Source organism: Rhineura floridana, chromosome 3, assembly GCF_030035675.1.
Source record: "Rhineura floridana isolate rRhiFlo1 chromosome 3, rRhiFlo1.hap2, whole genome shotgun sequence".
NCBI lineage: Eukaryota > Metazoa > Chordata > Lepidosauria > Squamata > Rhineuridae > Rhineura > Rhineura floridana.
This window is the reverse complement of record NC_084482.1, coordinates 225,781,399-225,802,534: the sequence shown is the minus strand read 5'-3', so window position 1 is coordinate 225,802,534 and position 21,136 is coordinate 225,781,399. Positions and strand designations below refer to the sequence as shown.

At 43.4% G+C, this 21,136-nt stretch overlaps 1 protein-coding gene across 1 annotated transcript; it reads left to right on the top strand.

The window, feature by feature from the left end:
* The first annotated feature begins 3,270 nt into the window (after window positions 1-3,270).
* On the top strand, window positions 3,271-19,322 carry LOC133381836 (zinc finger protein 160-like). Its single transcript, XM_061621355.1, has 3 exons — window positions 3,271-3,401; window positions 4,596-4,721; window positions 15,696-19,322. Exon 3 carries the CDS (start codon window positions 16,346-16,348, stop codon window positions 18,077-18,079), a length of 1,734 nt encoding a protein of 577 aa, XP_061477339.1. The 5' UTR covers window positions 3,271-3,401; window positions 4,596-4,721; window positions 15,696-16,345; the 3' UTR covers window positions 18,080-19,322.
* Window positions 19,323-21,136: the final 1,814 nt, after the last annotated feature.

Sequence of the window (21,136 nt, the reverse complement as noted above, 5' to 3'; positions counted from 1 at the left end):
AACAATTAACAGTTGAAAAGGAACTCTCAGCCATCCCTGGCCCTACAACTAAGGAAAGGGGTGGGTGGGAAAGGGGGGGTGACTTATTGTTCTAATAATAAATACTGTATCCACTCAAACAAAAAAAGGAACAGGCATAAATATGGCATGAAAACAAAACAAAGGTGGTGGATGGTGAGTATATGACGTTGTTGGTAATCAAAATAGGAAGTGATTGGAGGGAGGGACGTTGCCTCCCCTCCTCCCCAACCCTTTGAGGCATCCTGCTCAGGAGAGATTGAACTTGCAAAGGAGCCCAAGTGAAAGACAAGTGTGATTTGCATCAACATCCCTAAAAGCACTGTGAGTGGAAAGCCATGTGTAAAACCCCCCTCTGATTGTGATGTGTGTCAATCAAGAAGGAGCACTCCAGCCTCCCCTCCCTCCAATCTCCTTCAGCATTGAAAACATGGCCCTGTCTGTGGGAGGAGTCATAATCCCAAGATTCTCAGCTTTCCTTTTAATGAAAGTCATGACAGATGCTCTTGGAGGTCACTGATTCATAGGGTCGCCATAAGTCATAGTCGACTTGGAGGCACATAACAAATTTCTAGCATTTGTGGAACTTGAGATATGAGGCAAAACACAGAAGCATTATTTCCCTTTCTTGTGTAAGGAATTAATCCATCTTTTGTTTGGCCTCCCTCTTTTTCTACTCCCTTCTGTCTTTCCCAGCATTATTGTCTTTTCTAGTGAATCAGGTCTTCTCATGATGTGCCCAAAGTATGATAACCTCAGTTTAGCTTCTAGTGATAGTTCCGGTTTAAGACATCAATTCTGAAATTCAAGATCATCTGAGCTCTGCGAGTGCCGCATACTCCCGAATGAAGCATAGAGTGTTCGAGCATCGAGATATCTGCAGGGAGGCCAAAACACTTATTTACAAAGCCATTGTACTACCAACCTTACTGCACACCTGTGAAACATGGACCAATTATAAATGCCAAAACGCCAATTTCAACTTCTGGAAAGATTCCACCAATGCTGCCTCTGGAAAATTCTGCAAATTATTTGGAAAGATATACGGACTAATGTTAGTGTTTTGGAAGAAGGAAAGACCACCAGTGTGGAAATAATGATCCTTCAACGTCGCTGAACTGGCCATATTGTTCAAATGCCTGATCACCGTCTTCCAAAGCAGCTGCTACTCCCAACTTAAGGATGGAAAATGAAATATTGGTGGACAGCAAAAGAGGTTTAAAGATGTTCTTAAAGTTAATCTAAAAAAATGTAACATGACAATTGAGAATAGGGAACCTTTGACCCATGAGCGTCCCAGTTGGAGGTTGGCTATTATCAAAGATGCTATGGACTTTGAAGAAGCACAAGCACAGAGCAAAAGGGGCAAACGATCTAAGCAGAAGGCGTGTCAAGCAAATCCTCATCGCGCCTATCTTCCATCTGGAAGGAGGCTGTGTAGATCTAGAATTGGCTTCCACAGCCACTTATGGACCCACTGTTAAAGATGTTATCTTGGAAGAAAATCTTACTCGGCCACAGTGATTGCCAAAATCAATTTGTTCTAACACCCAATTATTTGTCTTTTTGGCAGTCCATGGTATCTGCAAAGCTCTCCTCCAGCACCACATTTCAAATAAGCTGATTTTTCTCTTACGCATTTTTTTCACTGTCCAACTTTCACATCCATACATAGTGATTGGGAAAACCATGGTCTGAATGATCCTGACTTTAGTGTTCAGTGATACATCTTTGCATTTGAGGACCTTTTCTAGTTCTCTCATAGCTGCCCTCCCCAGTTCTAGCCTTCTTCTGACTTCCCGACAATTCATTTTGGCAATCACTTGTTGACAAGTAAGATTTTCTTCCAAGATGTCTTTAATGGTGGGTCCGTTAAAGCAGAACTGTCACTACAAGCTAAAATGATGAAACTGAAGTTATATTTTGGACACATCATGAGAAGATATGATTCACTAGAAAAGTCATTAATGCTGGGGAAAACAGAAGGGAGTAGAAAAAGAGGAAGGCCAAACAAGAGATGGATTGATTCCATACAGGAAGCCACAGACCTGAACATACAAGATCTGAACAGGGTGGTTCACGACAGATGCTATTGGAGGTCACCGATTCATAGTGTCGCCGTAAGTCGAGATGGACTTGAAAGTGTATAACAACAAAAACAGGATAGACCCCTAGTTTCCTTAAGAAGGTCTGACCACATTCCATACTTTTTATCATTGCTTGCTTGTATGCTTTCTTTTATGAGAAATAAGGTTCTCATGGTAATGGGAACTCTTTCCACACTCCATACATTTATATGATTTATCTACTAGAGAGAGGTGGGGAGCCAATCTTAACCTGTGAGGCCATTTTATAGTATAGACAATACTGAGCCAGGTGGACTGATGGATCTGACTCAGTCGAAGGCAGCTTCCCGTGTTCATAAACACATTAACTCAGGCCTAACTCAGGTCAAGAAGCCTGAACCAGAGTGTTTGAAACAGAACTCTAATACTTTAAAAAGATCAAGAGAGAGCTCTGTAGCCATGATTATATGTTGGCCTAGGCCAATTTAAGCCGATTGTCTTAAGTCTGTATGTATTATATTTACTACATGCTACATATATGTATATGCTGCAGCATGTTTCCACAAAATTGGTAAATGTAAAACTGCAACACAGGGCAGACTCAACCAGCCCTCCTGCTAAAAGGGAGTCTTTGCCAACTAGGGAAGAGGTTGGTGACCAGATACGGCCGGAAGTCGGAAGCCGATTGGAAAAGATCTCAAGGGCCATACATTTAAAGCACATCCACTGCACATTTAAAGCATGTGATTTCCCCATAGAATTGGGGTCATTTTATACGCTTCTCTGGTGAAGTGCAGCTCAATTATCAGGGGGATGTTTTAAGGAAGCTCCGAGTCAATTTCTCCTCTGCTGCAACCAATCCACCGGCAGGGGCGTTTGTTTTCCTTCAGGGTCGGCCTTGAGAGGTTAGGGTTAGGAAGCAGAAAAAGAGGAGCCCGGGCAACAGCCTCGTAGTACTCTGAGGAAGGACGGCGCTCCTCTGTCCCTGAGCCCGCGGAGACGACCAGGGGGCTCCTCCCCCGGCTCCGACACGTGCAGGAAGCAGTCCGGTCATGCTGAAGGTGTGCTCTCCGCCGTAGCCCTATGGTTCTCTGCCTTCGAAAAGGAACCCGAAGTGTCGCTGGAACAGGTTCCGAAGGGCCATCGGCGCAGCTTAAAGAAAGGGAGGGAGGGAGAGGAAGAGGAGGGGGATTTGTGGAGGGGCGGGAGATATTCCGTGGGGCGGAGTTGTGGCAGTTGAGACCCTCCAGGAAGGGGAAATCAGCGTGGTCAGATTCCCGGGCAAAGGCCAGACTGGTGCCTGGAGAGGACAAAGAGGTAAGGGTTTTTTTTGGGGGGGGAGGAAGAGCCCCCTCCCAAACGCCCCTCGAGGAATCCGTGCAGTCGAGCTCCCAGGTTTGCATTGCACAGCCCTGTTTAAATCTTCTTGCTCTGTAGAGATCCACCCGCCCCCGGCCCATGGGATGGGTGGCCAGCAGGCCAGCTTGGGTGGCGGTGGTGGTGGGGAGGACACAGCCTTGCTTGGCTGGGGCGGGAGGAAAAAGAGCTTCCCCCCCCCCAGGAAGGAAAGGATCCCTCACCAGGAATCCACGAGCTGCTCTCCAAGCCTCCCCCCCCCGAATGTGCAGGCTTTTGATTGGAAGCTCTGCCGCTCTCCCCCCTCTGAGCTCTGTCTAGTGGAGGGGGCAAGAAGCCTCCTTTGGTTGGGGGGAGGGGGCGTAATTGGCTGCAAGGCTGCCGGCAGAGGCTAGAGGGAACGGACCGCGAAGCCCCCTTCTTCTCCGGAGGGGCTTCCCGCTGACCTCGGGCTATTCATCCATCCCGTTCCTGGTGCCTCTCCACCGTGCGGTCCCCGGGGTGGGCTGCCTCCGTCCAGGGCGGGGAGGATAAAGGCAGCGCTGGGCGTGGGGAGGCGCCTCGATGCTGGGCTACTTCTGGCCAAGGAGTCCCGACGTGCGTGTGGGGCGAGGGGCGCCCTCCTCCCGGATGTCGGCCAGGCCGACTCTCCAGCGCGAGGGAGGGAAGTGGGACTGGCCCCACCGGGGAGCAGGCTCAGCCCCGGCCCCTGTAGGGAGGGGTCCTGGGGACACCCCGAGGTCCTCGACCCGAAGCGCGCCGGAAGGGTCCCTTTAGCTTAGTCTCTGAGGCTGAGGGACGCTGCAGCTGCGCCCCCCGAAGGCGCGGCGCCACCTTGTGGGCATCACAGGACGCTCCTCCGGCTCTGTCTTGAGTCCCAAATCAAGAATCGGAGCTCTGTTGACCTTGGAGAAGGCAGCTGTTCTCTGGGCCCTTTTCAGACATCCGATCTGAGTCCCCCAGTCAGGCCACAAGGAGGAGAAATGCAGTGGGCTGTAGGTAAGGAGGCTGCAATTGGTGACATTTAGGGGGTCCTTGTAGCAGAGTTTTTCTACTGCTCCTGCTGAGATTTTGGTACAAGTTAGGATTTTTTGCTAAGTCAGCCACGGAGTTACCTTTTCCTCACCAAACCTTCCCTCTTCCTTCCCCCTCCAGGCTTGGTGTCCTTTGAGGAGGTGACTGCCTGTCTGTCCAAGGAGGAGCGGACTCTGCTGGATCCAGGCCAAAGGGCTCTGTAGAAAGACACCTTGCTGCAGATCTGTGGGAATGTGACTTCTCTGGGTAGGGATCCTTCTGTCTGTCCCTTCTTTACTATGGCTGAAAGGTTATTGGTAAGGCTGTGGCCAGTAAGTCTGCCCTGCCCATCCTGAGCCTTCCTGTGTCACCATCTTCTGGCCTGGCAAGGGCTGAAGGTACAAGAGCAGTTTCTCTCTATGCTGGATCTTCTCGTCCCGTTGCTGTGAGGGGAGGACTTCTGCCTTCTCCACTATACCAGTATGGGCAAGACTTAATCTGATAGTGCTATGGCCACTGTTTCCAATTGGTTTGACAACACTTCTTTCTCTCATCTGGTTCTGGGAGCCACTTAATCTTATGTCTGTCATGATCACTGGGTCCCAAAATCCTTGAAACCCCAAAACCAGCTCTGCAACGTAGAATGCTGCTGAACACCACAGCTCTTTTTCAGGCACCCTGCAGTGACCAACTTCACCAGAGCTGGTAAATAACCAAAGCCAGCCCTATCAGGTAGGCCATGTTGCTACCATCCCTTCTGTCCACCCGTTTGGGCCAGGGGACTCTCAAACCTTACGTTGAACAGACATGCTTAGGATTCCAAAGAGGCAAGTGCTAAAGACCAGACTCTTTGCTTCTTGGAGCCCAAGCAAAACAGCTAAATGGTAGCACATATCCCAAAGGCCAAGGTACTGGTTTTGCAACCCAAGGCTTAGGAAAGAACATACACCAGTCAATATGAGGTGGCTTTATTAAAAATATAAGTGCATATAAAAGAGCAACATGAAAATCCTGAACCCAGAACACCCACAAGGCACAGGTAGAAATCTCCCAATAAAGATCCAAGGGCGGTTGCAAATTGAAGCACATGATGAAATACTGACTACTCCTAACACTAAGACACTTCGACAAAGCTTAGGATGGTTCTGACTCTTGTAAGAAAAGGCCTGGCAGCAACAGCTCGGGGGTCTAATAGCCAATCAGGAGATCTCTGGAAGGTGGACTATTCCAGGGCCTCTTCCTGCCTTCTCATAGGTGTGGTCACACAGCTGGGGACTCTTAGGTCACAGTCGCACCAGATATTTATTCCGCTATTATTCCACTTTAAATACTCATGGCTTCCCCCAAAGAATCCTGGGAAATGTAGTTTGTGAAGAGGGCTAAGAGTTGTCAGGAAGCTCCTCTTTTCCTCAGAGAGCTACAATTCCCCGAGTGGTTTAACAATCAATCCCTCTTCCAAGGGGACTCTCAGAATTGTAGCTCTGTGAGGGGACTGGGCATCTCCTGACAAGTCTCTGCACCCTTCTCAAACTACATTTCCCAGGATTCTTTGGAGGAAGATGATGGTTTAAAGTGGAATAATAGTGGAATAAATGTACAGTGTGAATGCAGCCTGAGTATGTGTGGATGTCTTAATCCTGAGCTCATGGCTCATCTAGTGAGGAAAAACTGCTTCTCAGCAGAAGGATATTACCCATATGGCTGCATTCCAGGAGCAAGATGTTACCCAGAATTCTTCATGGCAGAGCCATGTTTTTAGGCCAGAGGAACAGGCTTTCTTGACAAAGTCCACGGTGGCCACCCCTCTGGTCAGTTGAATGGCCACCTGTTCTAGGGCACAGTTATTTAGGATTTGTAGAAATTTCTCCTCTTGGTTGTGACAGGAACGCACATGTTGCCAATCTGTGTAAGGGCAGTTGAAGTCACCCATTGCTACATTTTCTCTTTTGGGTACTCCCTTGATTTAATTTTCATCTCAAGTTCACATTGACACATCCTCAGTGCTAAATTACAAGGCATTACAGATCTAAAGCGTTGATGCAGAGTGGAGGTACCTTTCTGAATTCTTCATTACCTGAATCACAAGGCTATCTGGGCATAAGCAATGTGTGAGCCTCACGGATGAGAAGACTGACTAGGTGCTCAAAGGAAAGAATGTTTACATTCCTTTTTCCTTTGACAAGCATAAGAATGTGTTTATGATTCATTCCTAAGCTTAATTACTTAGTATCACAATTAATTATCAGAGAAAAGCAAAACCATTCTAATAGTAGGATGGTACATTCCTCAGATATCTGGATATTTGAAAGAAATACAACTCACTAATAGGCAAAAACCCTTGAGGTTTAAGAACGTACCTATAGCCAACAGAAATTTCTGTTAAACTTTAAAAAGCAGGGAAATTGGGCAGCTATAGTGAATGCACCAGGGGAGCAGAGACCTGACCTCCTGTCTGAGATATTGGACTGCCCTACAAATTTGTAAATATGCAAATACCGTTTGGGTTGGTCTGTCACAGTGCAGTCCACTTCCTGTGTAGCTTGGAAGAATTTGGTAACAGGTGGATACTGTGTGCTGTACTTGATGCCCTTTTGGACACAGCAAAATGGCCAGGTTGTACCCCTAAATCACCAGTTTGGGCTGACTCAAATCACATATCCACACCTCCAGGAGACAAAGGTTATTTCCAGATGGTTTGGGATCTCATTACAGCTTCACAATTAACATACATTATAGAGTCAGAAGAGTGGCTAAATATTGTAGCCAGCCTGGGTTTGTCACATTCTGCCATGTTGCATTGAAAATCCCCTCCATGCTTAAATTGTTGTTGTAAAAAGAGATTTGCCAGATTGATCGGTTTTTGACATCTCACCGGGGAGCCATAACTTCTCTCTGCTATTCACTAATTAATAGCTTATCTCTGTTTTTGTTGCAAAAAGCTGTCCTGGATTTGCATTCTAAAGATATACACAGAAGAGGGATTTCTATTCCTGATTCTTATTTTGAAGAATATTATATTGTCCGAGACTACTCTCTTTTTGGTTTATTTTATTTTGACGAATCTGTTTCCTAAAGACGCCATTAATTGTTTCGATCCTGGGAACTGCATTTTGTTTACTTAAGCATGGAGAGATAAGGCTGTCTGTTCTGTTTATACTGTGATGTCACCAAGTTTGGAGTATTAACCCAATTGTTGCTGAAATAAGAAGTGGTTCTCTTATATTTTTCTTTTAAAATGGCAATTAAGAAAGTGGCCGAGAATCTGGAAGTAACTATGTTTCAGAAAATAATGGATGAGATTGAGATAACGAAACAAACCCTGCGACAGGGTTGTAAGGAGCTGAAAATTGAATTGAGTAAAATGACGCAGGAGATTAAAGAAATAGGGGTCCCTGTGAGAGAGGAGATCCTGGAGACTGGAATAGGGGTCCCTGTGAGAGAGGAGACCCCAGAGACTGGAATAGGGGTCCCTGTGAGAGAGGAGACCCCAGAGACTGGAACAAATGTGGAACAGGAAAAAGATTTGGAGTTTATGGATTTTAGAAATAAAATCTACTGTTTGGAATTCAATGTTATCTCTGAAGAAATTAATGAAGATTCTAGAGATAAAGTTATCAATGGCATGGATAATCTTCTGGACTGGAATGATGTGATGGAGCCCAATATAGAGAAAACCTATGGAATTAACTGCAGCCATGTGACAATGGAAAAACTTTCAAGAGATGAGCCAGTGCATTTTGAAAAAAAGAACAGAGATATGATTTTACAGCAGTATTTCAGCAACCTATTCAGAATGGATGGCAAGAAAATATTTGGGATAGAGGTAATTCCCATCAGACTCTTACTATATGACTATGGCTATGACAGCAAGATTATTATGGAATACTGATAATGGAAGATTGGACACTGAAATTACTGGACTTAACAAGACTACTGAAGATGGAAGATGGAAGATGGAACTAATAGGGATAATAGAATAATGGCTACTGAAATTACTGAACCTAACAGATTCTGATGAGATGGATTAATTGAAATGTTTATTTTGACTATGGTTATGACAATAAGATTATCATAATTAGTAATGAGATGGATTAATTGACATGCTTACCTGGAAAAAAAAAAATTGATAGATATATTTCTTAAAGAATTGAAACCTCTCTTTGACTTTTTGTGGAAAGAATAAAGTAATGTTTATGAGATTTGATGATTAATTAAGATAACTACTGGAGGAAAGTGATTTTATAATATGATTTAAGAGACAGGATTGTTATATATTATAGATTTATAACTGATTTGATCTCTGACAAATGGGAAGTCAATATTCTACTCTTTATTTTTTATTTTATCTTTTTGTTTAATTATTTTTGATTTTGTTTTTTGTCTTTGAATGTTTTATGATTTTGTCTTGTATGTTTTATGAAAATCTGAATAAAAATTATTGTAAAAAAAAAAAGAAAATCCCCTCCATGCCATTCTGCTGCTTCCCATAAGCTCATTTCAAAACAAAACCTTACTAATCTTATAGTCCTGAACTCAGAAACACTTCCTTAACAACTCTCTTAAGTTTTCATGGCGATAGAGAAGACAGAGAGAATCAAGAGTTCAAAGTGTGAAAACGGGGGGAATCCAGAGCCCTGTTAAGACTTTTTTCTGTCAGAATTCTCATTCCCATTCCTACGGTTCCCTCCCACTACCCCTTCTCCCCTCCCCCCTCCCTCCCCCTTCTCCCCATGCTCAGTTTCACCTATCCTAAGCATGATTATACAGGAGTAAATCCCATTGAACTCAATAAGCATGCAAATGATCAAACCTGTCCTCCTCCCCCTCCTGCTTGCTCCCATCCCCCTCCTCCTGTACTGAATGTGGAAGGAGCGTCAGTATGAGAAATAAGCTTCCTTTACATCAAAAAATCCACAGGAGAGAAACTATATAGTTGCATAGAGTGTGGGAAAAGCTTCACTGGTAGAAGTGTTCTAAGTGTATATCAAAGAATCCACACAGGAGAAAAACCCTATAAATGTGCAGAGTGTGGAATAAGTTTCAGTCAGAGACCACACCTTACTTCGCATCGCAGAACCCACACAACGAAGAAGCCATGTAAGTGTCTGGAGTGTGGGAAGAGTTTCAGTTGTAGTCAAAGTCTAGCTTCCTATCAACGAACCCATATGGGAGAGAAGCCGTTTAATTGTTTGGAACGTGGAAAGAGTTTCCGTCAGAGTAGTAACCTTTCTTTACATCAAAGAACCCACACAGGAGAGAAACCGTATAAATGCATAGAGTGTGGAAAATGTTTCAGTCAGAGCCAAGACCTTACTTCACATCACAGAACCCACACAGGAGAGAAACCATATAAATGCACAGAGTGTGGAAAACGTTTCAGTCATAGTGAAAGATTTACTGTACATCAAAGAATCCACACAGGGAAGAAGAATGTATGGAGTGTGGAAAAAATTTCGCCTGATAAGCCTTATTGATGTTGCTGCTAAGTTGTATGCTAAATATTTGTTGGGGAAATTGCACTCTTGGACTAATGAGAACATGATTATCGCGGAAGAACAGGCAGGATTTATTAAGGGAAAGTCAACCATGGACCATTGCTTGACATTGCTCCACTTCATCCAGAAATATTCCTGTCATAAGAGAAGAGGATTAGTTGTTAATTTTGTCGACTTTACATCTGCCTTTGACCTCATTGACAGAGAGAGGCTTTGGCAAAAACTTGCCTCCACAAACATCGATCGACGACTCCTTTGCCTGTTACAAATACTTCATGCCAACACGTTTCTTAGGGTTAGGTTAGGTGCAAATGGTCTGCTTTCCTACGCGGTTCCAACAAAGAGAGGAGTACGCCAGGGTGGCCTCCTGGCCCCGTTCCTCTTCAATTTTTATATTAATAATTTATATTAATAATGTTGTCAATACTGGCCCTGCCTTTTTCCCGTCTTCGATTTTAGATTCAAAAGTCTCGGTGCTGCTTTATGCTGATGATTTAGCTCTGATTTCCATCACGCAAATAGGCATGAGGAGGCTATTAAGAAGCCTGGGTGCCTTCTGTATGAAGGAACACTTAGAAATAAACTACTCCAAGACTAAAGTGGTAGTCTTTGGCAGGAACATTAAGAGTCACATATGGAAATTAAATGAAAAACTTATACAACAACAACGCACCTTTAAGTATTTAGGTCTTACCTTTACTTCCACCCTCTCACGGAAACCACAAGCTGAGTTTTCCAAATTGAGGGCCTCCCATTCCATTCATTTGCTACTGCACTTTTTTAAATTCAAGGGAGGCAGTTTGGTACCACCCATACTGGAAGTGTTCCAAAGGAAAATAATACCTGTGTTGCTTTATGGTGCAGAGATCTGGGGCTATACCAATATGAACACATTAGAGAAAGTTCAAAATGCTTTCCTTCGCACAGTATTGGCAACCCCAAAAGGCACGCCTGTCTGTCTCTTGAGGTTAGAGACAGATTTATATTCCTTAGAAGCTTCGGCTCATGCAGCTCTGGCCTTTTTTTGGCTAAGACTAGTCTCCATGGATGACTCTGGGTTACCAAAAAAATGCCTGCTTGAACAACTACAAAACCCCTTGCAAAATAATTGGCTGAACAGGACTAAGTCGACCCTGGCTTTCTATGGGATAAGTATAGAGTGCCCCCCTTCCCATGTTTCCACTCATGCTAAATTGTTATTGAAGGATAGAATATTTCTCTCCTCTAAAAGAAGGGATCTTCATGCGTCTACGCAGTCGTCTTTTTCTTATTGGTTCCCCATGTATAAATCTTCTTTTATTCTGGATCCATATTTTTTCTTCCTAGATGCGCCATGGCTGAGGAGAGCCTTTACTGCTTTACGCTTCCAAACAATGCCCACAGCACTCCTCACAGGGAGATATGGTAACATCCCTATTTACCTCCGCTGCTGTATATGTAACTCAGGCAAAGTGGAGGATATTCTCCACTATTTGTTGAACTGCCCTCTTTACAAAGATCTGAGGGCTAAGTTCTTTGCCCCTATCACCCATCGGATTGATAACAGGCCTACTTTGGAACAAGTCTGTGTCCTTTTAGGGGGCACGGATATTTTTATAACTAGATAAGTGGCAAACTTCGCTTTTGCAGCTGGGAAAATTAGAGCCAAGTTTCAAAAGAATGTAGGATCCTGAATAGTGGTTGTTAGTGTAGAAATGTTTCATTTGGTCGGTCTCCACCTCTTCATACCTGTTTTAGTATCCTTGATTGTACAGGACTGTATGAATATTGGTTTTTAGTTTAAAATTTTAATCCTTTTAATCCCTAACCCTTTCATATTTACTATTAATATTTGTATTCTGTTTTGTTATTTGTATTTGTATATCATTGCGGCGGCCTTTGGTCATGAGCAATGAAGTATTACCTACCTACCTACCATTCATTATCACAGAAAAGCAAAACCATTCTAATAGTAGGATGGTACATTCCTCAGATATCTGGATATTTGAAAGAAATACAGTTCACTAACAGGCAAAAACCCTTGAGGTTTAAGAACATACCTGTAGCAAACAGACATTTCTATCAAACATTAAAAAGCAGGGAAATTGGGCAGCTATAGTAAATGCACCAGGGGAGCAGAGACCTGACCTCCTGTCTGAGATATTGGACTGCCCTACAAATTTGTAAATATGCAAATACCATTTGGGTTGGTCTGTCACAGTGCAGTCCACTTCCTGTGTAGCTTGGAAGAATTTGGTAACAGGTGGATACGGTGTGCTGTACTTGATGTCCTTTTGGACACAGCAAAATGGCCAGGTTGTAGCCCTAAATCACCACTTTGGGCCGGCTCAAATCACATATTCAACTGTACACTATAGCCAGCGGGGATTTTTCACATCCCGCAGTGTTAATATCCCCCGCATGCCATTCTGATGCTTCTCATAACCTCCTTTCAAAACAAACCCTTACAAAACTTATAGTCCTGAACTCAGAAACACTTGCTTAACAACCTCTCAATTTTCATGGCGATACACAAAACAGTCAGAGAGAATCGAGAGTTCACAGTCTAAAAAGAGAGAAAAAAACTCAGAGCCCTTTTGGACTTTTTTCTGCCAGAGTTCCCATAATCTGTTGAAATTCATTAAAAATCAGCCATGTTCACAGGGTACCTGTAATTCTAATACTGACCTTGCCCCATACTCTGACCTCCATCTTCTGCAGTTTAAAAGTTAAAAAAATGCCTGGCTGATTTTTAATTAATTTAAGAAATGCTCAGTAAGGACCAACTGTCTGTGTTGTAAAAGCCTCACAGCTACACCTAACTTGATTTCACTTGAGACAGTCATGGCTTCCCCCAAAGAATGCTGGGAAGTGTAGTTTGTGAAGGGTGCTGAGAGGAGACTCCTATTCCCCTGAGAGAGCTCCAGTGGCCAGAGTGGTTTAACAGTCAGCCACTCTGATTGAAGGTCTTTGAGGGGAACAGGGCGTCTCCTAGCAACTCTCAGCACCCTTCACTAACTACACTTCCCAGGATACTTTGAGAGAAGCCATGATTGGCTTTGAGCCATGGCTTTGGGAGAAGCCACGATAAATTGTTTTAAATTGTTTTTTAAAGATGTGTTTTTAAATTTGTATATTTGTTTTTAATGTTTTCAGTTATTGTAAACCGCCCAGAGAGCTTCGGCTATGGGGCGGTATATAAATACACTAAACAAATAGATAAATAAATAATGATTGTCCAAAGTGTAATAGAGGTCTGGTGTGGATGTGGCCAGGGACAGCTTTGTTTTAAATTTGGGTGGGAGGTAGGGTTGCCAGGTTCAGGGCCTGAGACTGATCCTGTATCTTTAAGAGAAGAGAAAGTCAGCCAAATGCAGGTGTTCTTGCAACATTGTAATGGGAAAAACCACAAGGTAGAATTCTCCCTTCCCCCAGCACAACTTTGAAAGATACAGAAGACGTCTTGGTTGGCAGGCCCAGCCTGGTCAGTTTTACCTATGCTAACCATAATTGCAAAGGAGTAAATCCAATTCAACTCAATAATCATACAAATGATCAGACCTGCCTTTTCCCTGTTTCCCCTTTCCTCTCCCTTTCTCCTCCCCTCTTCCTTCTTCCGCCTCCCCTGCCCACTCCAGCCCTTCACCCCTCCCCCGTCAGTTTTACCTATCCTAAGCATGATTTCACAGGAGTAAATCCCACTGAACTCAATAAACATGCAAATGACCACATCTGCCCTTCTTCTCCCCTCCCCCTCCTGCCTGCTCCCATCCCAATCCTCCCCTCTGCCTTTCTACCCCTCTCTCCTCCTCCTCCCTTCCCCATCCCCTGTGGTCAGTTTCACCTATCCTAAGCATGATTGCTGGGTGGGTGTGTGTAAATCCCACTGAACTCAATAAGCATGCGAATGTTCAATCTATTCTCAGCAAACTTGCACAGGATCCCATTTCTTACCTCCCGGATTAAAAAGCAGGGAAATTCACTAATAGGCAAAAAACCTTGCAGTTTAAGAATGTACCTATAGCCCACAGATATTTCTATCAAACTTTAAAAAGCAGGGAAATTGGGCACCTATAGTGAATTTACCAGGGGAGCAGGAGACCTGACCTCCTCTCTGAGATATTGTACTGGCCTACAAAGTTGTCAAAATCCAAACACCATTTGGGTTGGTCTTTCACAGTCCAATCCACTTGCTGTGTAGCTTGGAAGAATTTGGTAACGTACCTCTGAGCATATGGTGAGTGGTGGCAACACCTGTAATCAGCCCAAATAATAGAAAGAAGATATGTGCTGTGCTGATCTTGTTTTAGCAGGGGTGAAGCAACATTATTAAGACAGCTGATATAGTTCAGATGGTCACTTTAAATATGTCTCATCTACTTTGCAATTTTAGTGAAGTTTCCTATAGGAAATCATTTTCTTTTGCTTTTATTTCTATGACTATGTGAAGTACAGCAACACTTTGCAAAATGTATACTAAAAAAACTCCAAACATAATTGTGGAATAATGGCACTGACTTCTGCAAAATAATCTCTAGTGGACCTCAGAAGTGTCTCAATTTGCACAAGATAAAACAGTGGGAGGTGAAATATATTCTAGCAAAATTCTAGGTGTGCTCTATGTTTTTAATTGACTGTGCCCACCTTGCCTTAAATGAAGTGGTTTAAACATAGCAGGCTGAAAATATGCATCCTCTTTTTCCCAACAGCTAGAGTCATTGCTGAAGTAGCAACATATTGGAATCAGTCTGATTTTACTTCAAACTGCAGTTTCAGATTCAACTGTTAATGCACCCAAAATAGAAATAGAACATAACCTCCAATATCAAACACAAAAGGCTGTCTTCACCATCACATGACAATGACCAATAAAAAGGCTTTGAAATTAATAAAAATACATTTGACACAGATTTCTAGGATGAATAAGAGGGTGGGGCATTTTCTGATTTAGATTCCCTGCAGAAACATTAGTAACACAGGAAAGAAGCAAAGTAAGAACACCAACAAACATACAAAAATATAATTCTCCATCTTTGGAGATAGCAGGTGTTGCTACCACTCACCATATGCTCAGAGGCACGTTACCAAATTCTTCCAAGCTCCACAGCAAGTCAAATGGACTGTGAAAGAACAACCCAAATTGTGTTTGCATTCTGACAAATTTGTAGGACAGTATAATATCTCAGAGAGGAGGTCAGGTCTCCTGCTCCCCTGGTGCATTCACTATAGCTGCCCAATTTCCCTGCTTTTTAAAGTTTGATAGAAATATCTGTGGGCTATAGGTACATTCTTAAACCGCAAGGTTTTTTTGCCTATTAGTGAATTATTGTATGTTTGCGTATGCCGATTTCAGCCTATTGTCCTAGATCTGTATGTATAATGTAATCTACGTGTAACATATGCGTATATAGTGAAGCATGTTTCCACAAAACAGATATATTTTCAAACTCCAACACAGGGCAGACACAGGTAACCTCTCTTGCTGAAAGCGAGGTCCTTAATTTGCCCCAGTAGCCCAGAGGCTGGTGACCAGATATGGGAGAAGCTGGAAGCTGATTGGACAATTTATTTAAAATAGATCAGCAATAGACCAGTGTGTGCATCTCAATTTAGGAAAGATGTGAGCATAAAGAAAACAAACAGAAATATCTTCTGGATATTTGAATGTAGAGAAGCAGGTCATTGTGTTTGATCCCTGATCCAATCATTTCTCTGTGCCTTGAAATCCTTACAGGTTTTTCCTTTTCTTTCTTATTTGCCCAAACAGGTGAAAGGCTGGAAAAAAGCATTATATGGATCGCTTTGTGGTGTCTTTGGAAACAAGCAAGCACAGAGTGGGAAAAGAGACATCTGGGAATAGAAGTGACTTAAAAGGCAGAAGGAAAATCAATGAAAAAGGAAATCCTGTACTTTGCAGGGCGCTGTTATCGATGAACTCTGGATCCCATAGGAAGATCACAAAGGGAAAAGAAAAGGAAAGTGTTCAGTGTCGGAGAAAATATTAAAAAGTAAGCCAAAGTAAAATTGCGGCACCTACAGAGGGGAAAAACTATATCAATGCATGGAATGTGAAAAGTGTTTCAGACTCTCACCAGCTTACTTCACATGAAAGAACCCATATAGAACAGAAAGCACATGAGTACCTGGAATGTGGAAAGAGGTTCAGCATGACCTCTCACCTTACTTTACATCAAAGAACTCAGACGGGGAGAAATGATATGAATGCATGAGTGTGGGAAAAGCTCCAGTCAGAAGGGCCACCTTACTCAACATAAATGTGTGCATGCAGAGGAGAAACTGCATGAATACCTGTAGTGTGGAAAGTCCATCCGTATAAGAACTCAGCTTACTTTATATCAAAGAGCCCATACAGGGAAGAAAACGTATATATGTACTGAATGTGGAAAGAGCATCACCATGAGAAATAAGCTTACTTTACATCAAAGAATCCACACAGGAGAGAAACTATATAAATGCATAGAGTGTGGGGAAAACTTCAGTGGTAGAAGTGTTCTAACTGTACATCAAAGAATCCACACAGGAGAAAAACCCTATAAATGTGGAGAGTGTGGAATGAGCTTCAGTCAGAGGCATCACCTTACTTCGCATCACAGAACCCACACAGGGGAGAAGCCATATAAATGCATAGAGTGTGGCAAGAGCTTCAGTCAGAGGCATCACCTTACTTCACATCACAGAACTCACACAGGGGAGAAGCCATATAAATGCATAGAGTGTGGAAAAAGTTTCAGTTGGAGCCACAGCCTTACTTCGCATCACAGAACCCACACAGGGAAGAAGCCATATAAGTGTCTGGAGTGTGGAAAGAGTTTCAGTCGTAGTGAAAGCCTAGCATCCCATCAAAGAACCCATACAGGGGAGAAACCATATAAGTGTCTGGAGTGTGGAAAGTGTTTCAGTCATAGTAGAAGCTTTTCTTTACATCAAAGAACCCACACAGGAGAGAAACCATATAAATGCATAGAGTGTGGAAAATGTTTCAGTCAGAGCTCACACCTTTCTTCACATCACAGAACCCACACAGGGGAGAAGCCATATAAGTGTCTGGAGTGTGGAAAGTGTTTCAGCTGTAGTCGAAACCTTACTTTACATCAGAGAAACCACACAGGAGAGAAACCGTATAAATGCATGGAGTGTGGAAAAAGTTTCAGTTGGAGCCAAAGCCTTACTTCGCATCACAGAACCCACACAGGGGAGAAGCCATATAAGTGTCTGGAGTGTGGAAAGAGTTTCAGTCGTAGTGAAAGCCTTACTTCGCATCATAGAACCCACAAAGGAGAGAAGCCATACAAGTGTCTGGAGTGTGGAAAGTGTTTCAGCTGTAGTCGAAACCTTACTTTACATCAAAGAACCCACACAGGAGAGAAACCATATGAATGCATGGAATGTAGAAAGAGGTTCAGTGATAGTAGAAACCTTTCCTCCCATCAAAAAACCCACACAGGAGAGAAACCATATAAATGCATACAGTGTGAGAAATGTTTTAGTCAGAGCCAACAGCTTACTTCACATCACAGAACCCACTCAGGGGAGAAACCATATAAGTGTCTGGAGTGTGGAAAGAGTTTCAGCTGTAGTCGAAGCCTTACCTTACATCATAGAACCCACACAGGGAAGAAGCCATATAAGTGTCTGGAGTGTGGAAAAAGTTTCACTCGTAGTAAAAATCTTACTTTACATCAAAGAACCCACACAGGAGAAAAACCATATAAATGTACGGAATGTGGAAAGACCTTTAGTGCGAGCTGCAAACTTACTTTGCATCAAAGAACACACACAGGAGAGAAACCATATAAATGCATAGAGTGTGGAAAATGTTTCAGTCAGAGCCAACACCTTACTTCACATCACAGAACCCACACAGGGGAGAAGCCATATAAGTGTCTGGATTGTGGAAAAAGTTTCAGTTCTAGTCAAAGCCTAGGTTCCCATCACAGAACCCATACAGGAGAGAAGCCATTTAATTGTCTGGAATGTGGAAAGAGTTTCAGTCACAGTAGTAGCCTTTCTTTACATCAAAGAACCCACACAGGAGAGAAACCGTATAAATGCATGGAGTGCGGAAAGAGTTTCAGTTGTAGTGGAAGCCTTTCCTCCCATCAAAGAACCCACACAGGAGAGAAACCGTAGAAATGCATAGAGTGTGGAAAACGTTTCAGTCAGAGCCAACACCTTACTTCACATCACATAACCCACTCAGGAGAGAAGCCATGCATGTGTTTGGAGTGTGGCAACAGTTTCAGTCATAGTGAAAGTTTTACTGTACATCAAAGAATCCACACAGGGAAGAAGAACGTATGGAGTGTGGAAAAAGCTTCAGATGTAGAGATTTTACTAAACATGAAAGAACCCACACAAAAGAAAAGCCACATGAATGCATATAGTGTGAAAAAAAGTTTCAGTCAGAGCCAACCCCTTACTTCAAATCACAGAACCTACACGGGGGGAAACCCATACAAGTGTCTGGAGTATGGAAAGCGCTTCTGTCATAGTCAGCAGCTAAATTGACATCAAAGAACCCACAGAGGGGCGAAACCATAAAAATGTCTTGAATGTGGAAAGGTTCACTGTGAGCTCTAACCTTAATTTGAACCGCCAGTATCGTCTTACTGCACACCAAAGAACCCAGACAGGGAAGAAAGCAACAATGCATGGAGTGTGGAATGAACTTCAGTCATAGCAAAAGCAAATGAAGTGGCTGCATCATGGCCCTGCTTTCAGACTATGGCCTTGCAACATTTTATCTGCTCCTAAAAACGGTTGACATGGATGATTTTGAACCCAACTTCCAGAGTATTGATTTCAGCAACAAGGAAACCAAATTGAGAATCAGCTAATGTCTGGGATAGGTGTGATAGCTTCCCCTAGTTCTCCATTAATCCCTTGTACCCACTGCCAACCAATTAAATTCTCACCAAGACGCTTACTGTCATGCCATGCTCCTCCTCCCACTCTCTGAGGGATCTTCTCTCTCCTCCAACATAAACAGTAAGCATGGTTCATTCTTGATTGGCCTGTTTGTCCTTCGTAACAAAATGAAGAAGGATGTTGCTGTCGGATATTAGCTTATACAATTTGGGCAGATGCAAGTCAATAAACCTTGACGTGGCTAACATTACTACGTTGCAACCGTTCCTGGGACCTGCTGGTGAAGGACAGGTGGTGGTGGGAAGAAGAACAAGAATAAGAATAGGTCCTGTGATCTTGTTGCCACAGTTGACTTCTGGGCTTGTTGCTGGGTTTGATCATTTTCTTTGTTTCAAGACAATAAGGGATGCTAAAAAAGAATTTGAGGAGCACATTGCTAAGAACATAAAAACCAACAACAAAAAATTCTATAAATACATTCAAAGCAGGAGACCATCTAGGGAGACAATTGGACCCTTGGATGATAAGGGAGTCAAAGGTGTACTAAAGAACGATAAGGAGATTGCAGAGAAGCTAAATGAATTCTTTGCATCTGTCTTCACAGTGGAAGATATAGGGCAGATCCCTGAACCTGAACTAACATTTGCAGGAAGGGATTCTGAGGAACTGAGACAAATAGTGGTAACGAAAGAGGAAGTTCTAAGCTTAATGGACAATATAAAAACTGACAAATCACCGGGCCCGGATGGCATCCACCCAAGAGTTCTCAAAGAACTCAAATGTGAAATTGCTGATCTGCTAACCAAAATATGTAACTTGTCCCTTGGGTCCTCCTCCGTGCCTGAGGACTGGAAAGTGGCAAATGTAATGCCAATCTTCAAAAAGGGATCCAGAGGGGATCCCGGAAATTACAGGCCAGTTAGCTTAACTTCTGTCCCTGGAAAACTGGTAGAAAGTATGATTAAAGCTAGATTAACTAAGCACATAGAAGAACAAGCCTTGCTGAAGCAGAGCCAGCATGGCTTCTGCAAGGGAAAGTCCTGTCTCAGTAACCTATTAGAATTCTTTGAGAGTGTCAACAAGCATATAGATAGAGGTGATCCAGTGGACATAGTGTACTTAGACTTTCAAAAAGCGTTTGACAAGGTACCTCACCAAAGGCTTCTGAGGAAGCTTAGCAGTCATGGAATAAGAGGAGAGGTCCTCTTGTGGATAAGGAATTGGTTAAGAAGCAGAAAGCAGAGAGTAGGAATAAACGGACAGTTCTCCCAATGGAGGGCTGTAGAAAGTGGAGTCCCTCAAGGATCGGTATTGGGACCTGTACTTTTCAACTTGTTCATTAATGACCTAGAATTAGGAGTGAGCAGTGAAGTGGCCAAGTTTGCTGACGACACTAAATTGTTCAGGGTTGTTAAAACAAAAAGGGATTGCGAAGAGCTCCAAAAAGACCTCTCCAAGCTGAGTGAATGGGCGGAAAAATGGCCTCCTGTGATATATTAGCAAAGCACTTCTCTGACAAAATCGAACACTTACGGAGCTCGATCCCGTGCGCCGTGGACACAGTGGATGAACCAGAGTTGGCCAGTTGCATGCCGGTAAGTTGGGATCGGTTTTAGCTTCTCCCTTCTGAGGATGTGGACAAGGTGCTTTCATCTGTGAAGCCTACCACTTGTCTAACTGATCCTTGCCCATCGTGGCTCCTTCTGAGCTGCAGAGAGAAATTGGGCGAGGGGATCAAGGCGGTAGTAAATGCTTTCTTGAAAGAGGGTGTGATGCCATCAGCCTTCAAGGAGGCAATTGTAAAGCCCATCCTGAAGAAGCCCTCCTTGGATCCCCAAGTTTTCAATAACTTCCGCCCAATTTCGAACCTACCATTTTTGGGCAAGGTCATTGAGCGAGTGGTGGCCAACCAGTTGTCAACACACTTGGATGAAACGGATTACTTGGATCCATACCAATCGGGTTTCAGGACTGGTCACGGAACTGAAACAGCCTTGGTCGCTCTGGTAGATGATTTGAGGAGGGCATTAGATAGGGGAGAATTCACCTTTCTTGCCCTCAATCTCTCAGCGGCTTTTGATACTGTCGACCACGGTATCCTTTTACATCGCCTGGAGGGATTGGGAATTGAAGGCACTGTATTACAGTGGTTCCATTCCTTTCTCTCTGATAGGTACCAACAAGTAGCATTGGGGGAGGAGGTTTCAGACCCTTGGCCTCTCAGTTGTGGTTTGCCACAGGGCTCTATCCTCTCTCCCATGCTATTTAATATTTATATGAAGCCACTGGGGACAATCATCAGGAGATTTGGGCTGCAGT